The sequence below is a fragment of the Coregonus lavaretus genome (genome assembly GCF_964263955.1).
Source record: "Coregonus lavaretus genome assembly, contig: HAP1_SCAFFOLD_499, whole genome shotgun sequence".
In the NCBI taxonomy this organism is placed as follows: Eukaryota; Metazoa; Chordata; class Actinopteri; order Salmoniformes; family Salmonidae; genus Coregonus; species Coregonus lavaretus.
The window spans coordinates 77541-91239 of record NW_028161407.1 but is presented as its reverse complement, the minus strand read 5'-3'; the positions used below and the strand labels follow the sequence as shown (position 1 = coordinate 91239).

The 13699-nt window shown below is 40.6% G+C and overlaps 1 protein-coding gene across 1 annotated transcript; it reads left to right on the top strand.

Annotated features, from left to right (window-relative positions):
• Nucleotides 1-3602: 3602 nt before the first annotated feature.
• On the top strand, nt 3603-8403 carry LOC311120717 (NACHT, LRR and PYD domains-containing protein 1 homolog). Its single transcript, XM_084195295.1, has 6 exons — nt 3603-3863; nt 4023-4148; nt 4314-4446; nt 4530-4559; nt 6717-6999; nt 7765-8403. The coding sequence occupies exons 1-6, from the start codon at nt 3630-3632 to the stop codon at nt 7769-7771; spliced, it is 813 nt and encodes a 270-aa protein (XP_084051421.1). The 5' UTR covers nt 3603-3629; the 3' UTR covers nt 7772-8403.
• The last annotated feature ends 5296 nt before the right edge of the window (nt 8404-13699 follow it).

Below are 13699 nucleotides of genomic sequence, written 5' to 3'. Positions count from 1 at the left end.
CCTCAGAGACTTACAGTAGTGGTCATTTAGCAGACGCTCTTATCCTCAGAGACTTACAGTAGTGGTCATTTAGCAGATACTCTTATCCTCAGAGACTTCCAGTAGTGGTCATTTAGCAGATACTCTTATCCTCAGAGACTAACAGTAGTGGTCATTTAGCAGATACTCTTATCCTCAGAGACTTCCAGTAGTGGTCATTTAGCAGATACTCTTATCCTCAGAGACTTACAGTAGTGGTCATTTAGCAGACGCTCTTATCCTCAGAGACTTACAGTAGTGGTCATTTAGCAGATACTCTTATCCTCAGAGACTTACAGTAGTGGTCATTTAGCAGATACTCTTATCCTCAGAGACTTACAGTAGTGGTCATTTAGCAGATACTCTTATCCTCAGAGACTTACAGTAGTGGTCATTTAGCAGATACTCTTATCCTCAGAGACTTACAGTAGTGGTCATTTAGCAGACACTCTTATCCTCAGAGACTTACAGTAGTGGTCATTTAGCAGATACTCTTATCCTCAGAGACTTACAGTAGTGGTCATTTAGCAGATACTCTTATCCTCAGAGACTTACAGTAGTGGTCATTTAGCAGACGCTCTTATCCTCAGAGACTTCCAGTAGTGGTCATTTAGCAGATACTCTTATCCTCAGAGACAAACAGTAATGGTCATTTAGCATACACTCTTATCCTCAGAGACTTACAGTAGTGGGCATTTAGCAGACGCTCTTATCCAGCGAGACTAACAGTAGTGGTCATTTAGCAGATGCTCTTATCCTCAGAGACTTACAGCAGTGGTCATTTAGCAGATACTATTATCCTCAGAGACTTACAGTAGTGGTCATTTAGCAGATACTCTTATCCTCAGAGACTAACAGTAGTGGTCATTTAGCAGACACTCTTATCCTCAGAGACTTACAGTAGTGGTCATTTAGCAGATACTCTTATCCTCAGAGACTTACAGTAGTGGTCATTTAGCAGACGCTCTTATCCTCAGAGACTTACAGTAGTGGTCATTTAGCAGATACTCTTATCCTCAGAGACTTACAGTAGTGGTCATTTAGCAGATACTCTTATCCTCAGAGACTTACAGTAGTGGTCATTTAGCAGATACTCTTATCCTCAGAGACTTACAGTAGTGGTCATTTAGCAGATACTCTTATCCTCAGAGACTTACAGTAGTGGTCATTTAGCAGACACTCTTATCCTCAGAGACTTACAGTAGTGGTCATTTAGCAGATACTCTTATCCTCAGAGACTTACAGTAGTGGTCATTTAGCAGACACTCTTATCCTCAGAGACTTACAGTAGTGAGTGCTTCATACATTTTTCGTACCTTTTTTCTTTTCTTCTCCTACTGGTCCCCCGTGGGAATTGAACCCACAACCCTAACATTGCAAGCACCATGCTCTACCAACTGAGCTACACAGGACCACATTCAGAAGTTGACATAGTGTTATGTCACATTTGGCAATGCACCCTACATAGGGAGCTGTTCTGTCACCCTTTATACACCCTTTGTATTGCTTATGAAGACTGTATGTATGCTATATAAAGCCTTTTATCAGTTGTATTTAGTTTAATCACAGTCTATCCTTCTGCTTTACCAACACCAGAGACCATGGTGGAGAGTGTTGTATCAAGCCTGGACCTGAGAACACCAGAGACCATGGTGGAGAGTGTTGTATCAAGCCTGGACCTGAGAACACCAGAGACCATGGTGGAGAGTGTTGTATCAAGCCTGGACCTGAGAACACCAGAGACCATGGTGGAGAGTGTTGTATCAAGTCTGGACCTGAGAATACCAGAGACCATGGTGGAGAGTGTTGTATCAAGCCTGGACCTGAGAACACCAGAGACCATGGTGGAGAGTGTTGTATCAAGCCTGGACCTGAGAAATGTGAGTGTTAAATTATAATTGTTTTAAAATCAAAATACGATTAAAGCGTTCATTATACTTGAGTCCCAGGCAAGGAACACAATCATGATATATTTGGTCAAAACAAAACTTAAAGGTAGAGTCAGCAATATGATGTAGATGCACAAAGTAAACATCATAGTGGGTACATTTCTACAACAACTAAGAGTGTTGGAGCGCGATGCTAAAATTCTCTGTTTTGGTCCCGTGGCTACCACGCTGTAAGAGAGTGAAGAGAACCCGTGCACATGGGCAGATACTGTGTGAGAGAGAAGTCAGGCATCTTGCTCATCACAATATCTGCGGTGCTGCTCGTACAACATCATTTAGCTGACTCTACCTTTAAGCTCTCATCCTGGGATCTACCAGAAATCAGGCCCCCAACATCTCCAAAAAATGGACCAGAACGATGTTGTTTCCTGCTTCCACAAACATTCATTAATATAACACTAATGTGTGCTAATGAGACTGTTGCTCACTTATATACATTTTTATTACAAGTCTATTTAATAATTATTAATTCATTATTACATGAGATTGTCCATTTTAAATAACAACTACTTTTGACTTCAGGGATTCCTCAGAGCTGTAAGACTTGTGACCATGTTGAGGTAAGTCATAATGTTAATTCTTACTTTTACATACCTTCAGGAGTCAGGCACAGTCTGAAAGCCAGGTGTGTACTGACCAACCATTCATACTGGGATATAGACAGTCCTGTGTTCTGCTTTAGTAATATATACACTGTCTCAAAGCCAGGTGTGTACTGACCAACCATTCATACTGGGATATAGACAGTCCTGTGTTCTGCTTGTAGGCATGCAGGATTTTAGCTGTTGTCATATTTTGTCATTAGACAGTTGAATTGGATCAATCCCCAGCATTCCATGTAACATTTAATAAATACATTAGATTAGTTACTTTGGTTAATGGGCCAGTTTCCCGGACACAGATTAAGTCTAGTCTTGGACCTTAAAGGACTTTCTATTGAAGCTTCCATTGATCATGCTTTAAGTCCAGCACTAGACTCTATCTGTGTCCAGGAAACTGGCCCCATATGTATAACTGAGATGCTTGCCCTTGTTCAGGACTCCACACACTGGCTTCAGATTGAACCCTTGACTTCCACTGTCCAGGGAGTGACAATCTTCAGGTAAAATAACTACTTTTAACATTTCATGCCACTTGCTAGTGTATTTCCCCATTACCTTTGGGAATAGGCTTCTAATCCAACCTCTCCATTTGACGATTGACCCGCTCTACCATATCTTGTTGTTGCCCTCAGGCACAGGACACCCAAAGGGCGTTATGAGTGCACAGTGTCTGGGCTCCGCTGGGTGTGTGACAGAGATGTCATTCTGAAGTATCACTTCAGGAACTGGTATCCCTACAGTCACCTTCTGAAAGACATGCAGTACGGACAAGGTGGTCCATTGCTGGACATCACTATGGAGTTAGGTGAACTGGAGGAAGTTCATCTGCCACACTTTGTCTGTTTAGGTAAAACCATATTGACATAGTTTTCAGAAAGACATTTCCATGTAACTGAGTTTCACTTCCTGAATGAATGAATGAATATTCTGGGAGTTTGAGTTTACTGTGATCTGATACTGCATATTCTTTGTGTTTTAGTTGGATGAATAATACAATATTTGTCTTTCTGTCTCCTTTTTATTGTGTTGTTCAGGGACCAACCCTTCCCTGAGGAATGAGATGAAGATTCTTCATGTAGAGGAACATGGAGTGTCTGTTGAGGAAGTGCATGAGGTCACCAGATTCCATGCTAAGATTCTCCATCCCAAGTTCTCAGCTATCTCTGTTATACTGAGCTATATCTTTTCGTGGAACATAGATGTCCACTGTGAGCTGATGCTCTATATGACAGTGAAAAAGGAAACACTAATTCCACGCCTATACCTGTTCCCCAGTAACCCCAGCCAAATACAGGTGAGGTACCATTATTTTATAGGTGACCTTAACTAAGCAGTGGTACGGTTTATGTTGACACTCATAACATGAAGATAATAGTGTGTTGCTAGTTTTCTGAATAATGTTTGAATAAGACTATACATTGACTGGCTGTATATTCCATGCCTCGTTTCGCAGGCTGTGGAACAACAGGAAAAGTCTCAAGGGTCTTCAAGGGTTCTCATCTCAAGACCAGAGCAGGCCTTCAAACTGAATAGTTACTTCAGACTGAACATTCCCTGTTCTACCTACATCAATCCACAGGTACAGTTTTAGTAGACTAAGAACATGAATCTGACATTTAAGTCACATTTCTATCCATTGCTCTCTGTCGCTCGATGGCTCTCAATTCAAATGGCTTTATTGGCATGGGAAACATATGTTTACATTGCAAGCAATCTCTCTCTCGTTCTCTCCATCTCTCTCCAGAAGATTCATCTCATACATAGAGACTCCACACCAAGCTTTTTCAAGGCGGTTGTGAAAATGACAGGGGTTGACATTGAGATGGAGTTATTCGGTGATGATGAGAGGATAGCATGGAAAGAAGTGGTATCACAAGGTAGGAGCATATGTCAATCATAACTTTGTACTTTTGTAACAGATGCTATTTAGAGTGATATAACCTCATTTTGTTTCTTTCAGATGAATACATCACTGCCACCCATTCAACAAGTAAGTAAACATGAGTTACAGTGCATTCGGAAAGTATTCAGACCCCTTGAATTGTTCCACATTTTGTTACGTTACAGCCTTATTATAAAATTGATTAAATTGTTTTTTCCCCCTCATCAATCTGCACACAACACCCCATAATGACAAAGCAAAAACAGGTTTTAGAAATTTTTGCAAATGTGTATATATAAAATAAAATCACATTTACATAAGTATTTAGACCCTTTACTCAGTACTTTGTTGAAGCACCTTTGGCAGCGATAACAGCCTCGATTCTTCTTGGGTATGATGCTAGAAGCTTGGCACACCTGTATTTGGGGAGTTTCTCCCATTCTTCTCTGCAGATCCTCTCAAGCTCTGTCAGGTTGGATGGGGAGCGTCGCTGCACAGCTATTTACAGGTCTCTCTAGAGATATTAGATCGGGTTCAAGTCCGGGCTCTGGCTGGGCCACTCAAGGACATTCAGAGACTTGTCCCGGAGCCACTTCTGCGTTGTCTTGTCTGTGTGCTTAGGGTCGTTGTCCTGTTGGAAGGTGAACCTTCGCACCAGTCTGAGGTCCTGAGCGCTCTGGAGCAGGTTTTCATTAAGGCTCTCTCTGTACATTGCTCCATTCATCTTTCCCTCGATCCTGACTAGTCTCCCAGTCCCTGCCGCTGAAAAACATCCCCACAGCATGATGCTGCCACCACCATGCTTCACCGTAGGGATGGTGCCAGGGTTCTTCCAGATGTGACGCTTGGCATTCAGGCCAAAGAGTTCAATCTTGGTTTCATCAGACCAGAGAATCTTGTTTCTCATGGTCTGAGAGTCCTTTAGGTGCCTTTTGGCAAACTCCAAGCGGGCTGTCATGTGTCTTTTACTGAGGAGTAGCTTCCGTCTGGCCACTCTACCATAAAGGCCTGATTGGTGGAGTTCTGCAGAGATGGTTGTCCTTCTGGAAGGTTCTCCCATCTCCACAGAGGAGCTCTGGAGCTCTGTCAGAGTGACCATCAGGTTCTTGGTCACCTCCCTGACCAAGGCCCTTCTCCCCCGATTGCTCAGTTTAGCCGGGCGGCCAGCTCTAGGAAGAGTCTTGGTGGTTCCAAACTTCTTCTATTTAAGAATGATAGAGGCCACTGTGTTCTTGGAGACATTCAATGCTGCAGAACTGTTTCGGTACCCTTCCCCAGATCTGGGCCTCGACACAATCCTGTCTCGGAGCTCTACGGACAATTCCTTCGACCTCATGGCTTGGTTTTTGCTCTGACATGCACTGTCAACTGTGGGACCTTATATAGACAGGTGTGTTCCTTCCCAAACATGTCCAATCAATAAAATTTACCACAGGTGGACTCCAATCAAGTTGTTCAAACATCTCAAGGATGATCAATGGAAACAGGATGCACCTGAGCTCAATTTCAAGTCTCATAGCAAAGGGTCTGAATACTTATTTCGATAAGGTATTTCTGTTTTGGAATATTTTTTTATTCTGTATATTTGTATTCTTCCGTTCACTCTGTCATTTAAGTCATTATTGTGGAGTCACTACAATGTTGTTGATCCATCCTCAGTTTTCTCCCGTCACAGACATTGAACTCTGTAGCTGTTTTAAAATCACCAATGGCCTCATGGTGACATCACTAACAGTTTCCTTCCTGCCATGCAGCTCAGTTCAGAAGGACGACTGTATCTTTGATGTGTCTGGGTGGTTTAATACATCACCCACAGGATAATTATTAACTTGACCATGCTTAAAGAGATATTCAATGTCTGATTTGTTATTGTTACCCATCTACCAATCACTGTCCTTCTTTATGAGGCTTTCTAAAAGGTCCCTGGTCTTTGTATATAGTTGAATCTGTGCTTGAAATGCAATACTTGACTGAGGGACCTTACAGATGTTGAATGTATGGGGGACAGGCCCACTTTGACATTAGAGGATTCTGAGTAGATTGTTGATAAAACATTAATAATCTATTTTCAATGACTTCTCAATAAACCTAACAGGAAAAAGTATTATTTCAATTTTTTATTTTAAATTGACTGACTTTAATTGGAATTGACCACAACCCTGGAGTCGGCTCTATACAATAAATGATAACTGGAGAGACTGGAAGATGTAGAAACAGCTGCTGTTAACCCTAAAGCCATATTAATTTAATTGACCCCCCCTTCAGCAATAACAGTCCCTGACATTCCTGCTGAGGAGTTTCTGAAGAAACACTGGGCTAAACTAATTCAGCGAACCAAAAACTCAATGCCAATAGCAGATGATCTGTGGTCAAAGAACATGATTGGTGAAGAAGAGCACTCCAGAATAACAGCTGAAACAACTGAACAGGACCGAATGAGAAAACTACTGAAAGCAGTCATCTCCAAAGGACCAGAAGTGACGGGAGCTTGTCTCAAAGCTCTCGTTGAACATGAAAACCATCTTGTTAAGGACTTGAGTGAATCTAGGTAAGACAGTTTTTTCTTTGCTCCCTCCCTTGAATATGTGTAATGATTAAAATATAGGTCAAATAAAAACACAGCTACCCAGATCAAGGAGGAACTGTTTTTCCAGAATGGAAGCATGTTTTTGTGTTTCTGTCTGTAATAAATGACTGTTATCTTATTGTAGTTACATCATAGGACCATCATCACATCATTATCTCAGGTGGAACTCCTCCTTCTCCTCCATACTTTCTGACCTCTCTCTTCCCTTCTCCTCCATACTTTCTGATCTCTCTCTTCCCTTCTCCTCCATACTTTCTGATCTCTCTCTTCCCTTCTCCTCCATACTTTCTGATCTCTCTCTTCCCTTCTCCTCCATACTTTCTGATCTCTCTCTTCCCTTCTCCTCCATACTTTCTGATCTCTCTCTTCCCTTCTCCTCCATACTTTCTGACCTCTCTCTTCCCTTCTCCTCCATACTTTCTGATCTCTCTCTTCCCTTCTCCTCCATACTTTCTGATCTCTCTCTTCCCTTCTCCTCCATACTTTCTGATCTCTCTCTTCCCTTCTCCTCCATACTTTCTGATCTCTCTCTTCCCTTCTCCTCCATACTTTCTGATCTCTCTCTTCCCTTCTTCTCCATACTTTCTGATCTCTCTCTCCCCTTCTCCTCCATACTTTCTGATATCTCTCTTCCCTTCTCCTCCATACTTTCTGATCTCTCTCTTCCCTTCTCCTCCATACTTTCTGATCTCTCTCTTCCCTTCTCCTCCATCCTCTTTCTTGTAGAACCTAATCTGAAGATGCTGAGGCCTGTCTCCTAGTCTGTGGACTAAGATACTTCTTCACCTAATCTGAAGACGCTGAGGCCTGTCTCCTAGTCTGTGGACTAAGACACTTCTTCACCTAATCTGAAGACGCTGAGGCCTGTCTCCTAGTCTGTGGACTAAGACACTTCTTCACCTATTCTGAAGACGCTGAGGCCTGTCTCCTAGTCTGTGGACTAAGACACTTCTTCACCTAGGAATGTATTTTGTTTGTGTGTGTCTTTGTATATACTGTGTGTGAGTTGGTCTCTGATTACTGTGATTAGTTCAATGTAACGTCATATACTATACATTATAATCAGTCTGTTTTGGGTTTGCAGAATCATTGTATATCATTGGTTTTCCATCCTATCATGTTACCACACAGATGTGACTGTCTAGCTCAGCGGTTCCCAAACTTTCCCATTCTGGAGACCATCAAATCACCGTCCAAAGCTCTTGAGGACCACCATTCACGGAGTCGCTGTTCTTTTTTCACATCAAATATATTGCCGGTCAAATTCTATCAATAGATGTGAATGTAACAAAGCCTGTAAAGGTCTATTATTATAAACTAGTTGCATTGTGAAAAGGAATGTAAAATTGATTATAATACCATTAATACTCCCAACTGTTATTACTTTTTAATAATAAAATACTACAATCTAAAAAGTAATTGAGGACCACCTGCACCACCCCCCAAGGACCACAGGTTGGGGACCACTGGTCTGGAGTCCTTCTGCCAAACCTGGTTGTTGTGTCACACTGCCCTCTCCTGGTAGCACTGCAAAACATCACCTCATTAAATAAAATCATTAAATACAAAAATGTAATTGTAGTTTTACTAGATAGAATCTTAACTTATAGGCTGAATACTTGTATTAAGTGTATGAAGACTTTACATGAACCTATGGGTGTTGAAATAGGAAGTCCATTTATAATGAAGTAGAGGAACGGGTCCACCTCTTATTGTAGATCAATGGTGCCGCTACTTCGCTTCATCTCCGTTCCGCCAGTATGAATAAACAAGACCTAGAAAGAATAAGGTCGTGACCTCGGCGATTTTCCTTCAAAATAAAAGTCCCGCAATGATGATAGTGATTTTCTTTTTTTTTACTGAAATTCGTAACATTTATTGTATTAAATATCTGACACTAACACCTCTATTTCAGTCTAGGAAAGTTTTTTCTTAGCTTTTGTTGTTTCATTTCATTTTAAGGCTTTGTACATTCCCCACGGGCTTTAAAGGGATGATTTTGACCATATCTGGTTAATTAGGGGCGTTTCTAAATGCTAAATAGCCAAAGTAATACACAAGAACTGAGGCTGAGAACAACTGGTATTTATCAATGGCGACCTCCTACGTTTGCGTCATAGGATTGGTTGATACATCATACTTTTTCTATGCATACCAACAAAATTGCGTTTATATGTTGTATTTTAAGATAGATTCTACACAATATTTATAAATTGATAAATGTGCACAAAAGCATTGAGATGTATAAACTTGGCGCATTCATGTTTGCAGTTATAAATCAGACCTGTTGTAAAACGGTGCCTGCATGAACTAGCGTTATGAAATACACCCATCATCAATCTTTTATGGTGACAATAACGCCCTTATTTGCTGTATACTTTGGAAGGATTGGAATTAGGCATAGACAGTATATCTAAAGGAAATATCCATGGCGAACTTCAAATGTCTTTGGAGGTGTTGGCAGAATGTTTTATTTTACAGTGACATTTGCTGTCGGTCTATCTGACCGTTTCTGAAAGACAAAAACACTTGCAAATAGTTGTGGACCTGTAAACAGATCGTTGGAATGAAGTAATGTTTTGCATTCACTTTTTCCCGAAACTAAATATGCTTCACTGCCCACAAATTCTGAAACATTGTCTACTCGAAAAAATAAAAAATAAACTACAGTTTATTTGTAGCCTACACACTTCAATACACTGTTGCTACTAGGCTACTTTTGCCTTCTTAATATGCAAGACTTCAACCACTAGAACCTGTGCGCACGCATGGTCTAAAGTTTGCAGCAAATTCTCAGGTCAAGTTCAGTTTTTATAAATGACAACATTTGCGTGAAAACTGGAACATGCATGTTTTAGGCATATTGTGTGTGTAGGCAACGTTTATAAATGAGACCCCTGGTATTTTGCATAGAGCAAAATACTTGAAATAGTTTCTTTACTGCTGTGAAGTGGGTCCAATTAAACGAGAGATGGGACGAATGGTAACCATGTAGGTCTATATGCTACCTCGTGAGTATGAAACCATCACAGAAAAGGTGAGGAATTTATTATGCAATGATCATGGAAACGAAATAAATAATAGCCTAGGAAATAGATGGCTATTTCTAATTATTTTAAAACGCAAAGATAAACGAAATACATTTTCTCTCTTCTTACTAACGGCAAATGATTGCTTCTTGTTATTAACCTTTTATTGTTATGAATAAGCGTGTCCATCATATCCCACATTTACACAAAATACTAATCTACTTGCCTTCTTGCAACGCAATACTTCAACCGCTAGAAACTGTGCAAACGCATGGTCTAAAGTTAGCGAAAAGGTGAGAGTGTCTGTCTGTCTGTCTGTCTGTCTGTCTGTCTGTGTGTCTTCACATATTTCTATATTTCTTAATTCCATTCTTCTACTTTTAGATTTGTGTGTATTGTTGTGTATTGTTAGATACTATTGCACTGTTGGAGCTAGGAACCCAAGCATTTCACTACACCCACAATAACATCTGCTAAATATGTGTATGCGACCAATACAATTTAATTTGATTTAAATAGCCCCTGGGTGTGAGAATTCATTATTGAAAAATATATTGAGAAACGTTGGTAAACCAATACATAGTCAGGGTTGGGGTCAATTTCATTTAAATTCCAGTCAATTCAGGAAGTAGACTGACATTCTAATTCCAATTCTCTTCAATGCTTTTCAATGAAGACAATTTGGATTTGGAATTTGGTTTACTTTCTGACTGGACTGGAATTCAAATGGAAGTGACTCCAACCATGTACATAGTCACTATGAAAATATAGACCTTAATGATATTTTTAGTAAAAGTGAAATATTGTGTTTATTATCCTGTAGTGTGTTAATCTCTCTGTGTGTGTCTGTGTTTGTGTATATGCTTTAGTGTGTGTGTGTGTGTGTGTGTGTGTGTGTGTGTGTGTGTGTGTGTGTGTGTGTGTGTGTGTGTGTGTGTGTGTGTGTGTGTGTGTGTGTGTGTGAGAATTGGTGAGATAGTGAATAAATAATGAGTTCATTTGTATCACATTATTCTAGGTCAGTGTATTCCAACCTCTCCTCTGGGATCCCTAAGGATCACATTATTCTAGGCCAGTGTATTCCAACCTCTCCTCTGGGATCCCTAAGGATCACATTACTCTAGGCCAGTGTATTCCAACCTCTCCTCTGGGATCCCTAAGGATCACATTACTCTAGGTCAGTGTATTCCAACCTCTCCTCTGGGATCCCTAAGGATCACATTATTCTAGGTCAGTGTATTCCAACCTCTCCTCTGGGATCCCTAAGGATCACATTACTCTAGGTCAGTGTATTCCAACCTCTCCTCTGGGATCCCTAAGGATCACATTACTCTAGGCCAGTGTATTCCAACCTCTCCTCTGGGATCCCTAAGGATCACATTACTCTAGGTCAGTGTATTCCAACCTCTCCTCTGGGATCCCTAAGGATCACATTACTCTAGGTCAGTGTATTCCAACCTCTCCTCTGGGATCCCTAAGGATCACATTACTCTAGGCCAGTGTATTCCAACCTCTCTTCTGGGATCCCTAAGGATCACATTACTCTAGGCCAGTGTATTCCAACCTCTCCTCTGGGATCCCTAAGGATCACATTACTCTAGGTCAGTGTATTCCAACCTCTCCTCTGGGATCCCTAAGGATCACATTACTCTAGGCCAGTGTATTCCAACCTCTCCTCTGGGATCCCTAAGGATCACATTACTCTAGGCCAGTGTATTCCAACCTCTCCTCTGGGATCCCTAAGGATCACATTACTCTAGGTCAGTGTATTCCAACCTCTCCTCTGGGATCCCTAAGGATCACATTACTCTAGGCCAGTGTATTCCAACCTCTCCTCTGGGATCCCTAAGGATCACATTACTCTAGGCCAGTGTATTCCAACCTCTCCTCTGGGATCCCTAAGGATCACATTACTCTAGGCCAGTGTATTCCAACCTCTCCTCTGGGATCCCTAAGGATCACATTACTCTAGGTCAGTGTATTCCAACCTCTCCTCTGGGATCCCTAAGGATCACATGAGTTGTTTTTTCACTAGAAGTAACACACTTGATTCAACTAATGAACTAATTATCATCAAGCCTTTGATTAGTAGAATCAGATGTGTTGGTGCTAGGGCAAAAACATGTATTTAGTATTTATTAAAATGTTTATCTACCTGCCCAGGGACTACAGTTGAAAACTAGCTAGCTGGCTAAATCTGGTACATTCACAGAAATGTTGAATGATGTGCAGTATCACTGTCAATTACATTTTCAATAAATGAAATTAAAAGGAATGGAATGTATTTATGTGTGTGTGTGTTTCTGTGAATGTGTTTCGGTCTATCTGTGTGTGTGAATGTGTCTTTGATAAGTGTGATTAATTCAATGTAACTTCACATTATAAATAGTCAATTTTTAAATTCATATGCTATACATTATAATACTTTTTTGGGGGGGTTTGCAGAATCATTGTATATCATTGGTTACCCATCCTATCATGTTACCACACAGATATGACCGTCTAGCGTCCTTCTGCCAAACCTGGGTGTTGTCACAGGGCCCTCTCTTGGTAACACCTGCAAAACATCACTAAATCAAATCCTGAAATAAAAATCCACTTTTACTAGATAAAATATGAATTTATGGGCTGAATACTTGCATTAAGTTTATGAAGACTTTACATGACATAAATATATACTATAAACCTATACGTGGTGAACCCGCCCACTGTGTTGAAATAGGAAGTACATTTATAAGGAAATAGAGAAAGAAATGGACACTATCGGTCGAAGAAAAATGTTTCTGAGGTTTGTAGTGTTCTTTTACAATTTGATGTAGAAAAGTGTTTTGTAAAAGTTAGGCCATCGCAGAGAGAGGTGATTTAGGGGGTAAGACATCCGCAGAATTGTTAACTTATTCAAATACTGATTTCAACGTTCAATATGGATCATTTTAGGCTTACTTACATTGTCTCTGGATCATATTGATTAGCCTAGTCAATATGAATCAATGTTATATTATAGGCTACAGGGCTATGAGGTAGGGTATGGGCGATTGACTGCACATGATCATGATTATTATCTTTGCGCTCTTTCAATTACTGGAGAAAGACGAGTATCAGGTAAACTAGTTTCTTTGAAAAAAAAGTCCGTCTCGTCAATTCAGCCAAGTAAAAGTGACGTGCAGCAACGGGCATTGAAACGTGTTTTTTTTTCCCGAGTTCCAAGTTGTTTTGACCACACTGAAGTCGAAAGTCGGAGAGTTCCCAGTTGTTTTGACCGCACTGAAGTCGAAAGTCGGAGAGTTCCCAGTTGTTTTGACCGCACTGAAGTCGAAAGTCGGAGAGTTCCCAGTTGATTTGAACGCACTGAAGTCGAAAGTCATCATCAACTTGCTGTAGTCACCTCTGTTAAGGTGAGGTGTTGTAAATGTAGTGTAGTCAGTCTGTTAAGGTGAGGTGTTGTAAATGTAGTGTAGTCAGTCTGTTAAGGTGAGGTGTTGTAAATGTAGTGTAGTCAGTCTGTTAAGGTGAGGTGTTGTAAATGTAGTGTAGTCAGTCTGTTAAGGTGAGGTGTTGTAAATGTAGTGTAGTCAATTGATGATAGTATTATTATCAACCTACAGTGTATCATTTCTACAAATTCTAAACCA

Excerpts from the sequence above, each read along its gene's own strand:
- LOC311120717 (XM_084195295.1), top strand. The coding sequence starts at position 3,630 with ATGAAGATTCTTCATGTAGAGGAACATGGAGTGTCTGTTGAGGAAGTG. Across the intron at positions 4,149-4,313 it reads CTACCTACATCAATCCACAG|AAGATTCATCTCATACATAG; the intron begins GTACAGTTTTAG and ends ATCTCTCTCCAG. Across the intron at positions 4,447-4,529 it reads GAAAGAAGTGGTATCACAAG|ATGAATACATCACTGCCACC; the intron begins GTAGGAGCATAT and ends TGTTTCTTTCAG.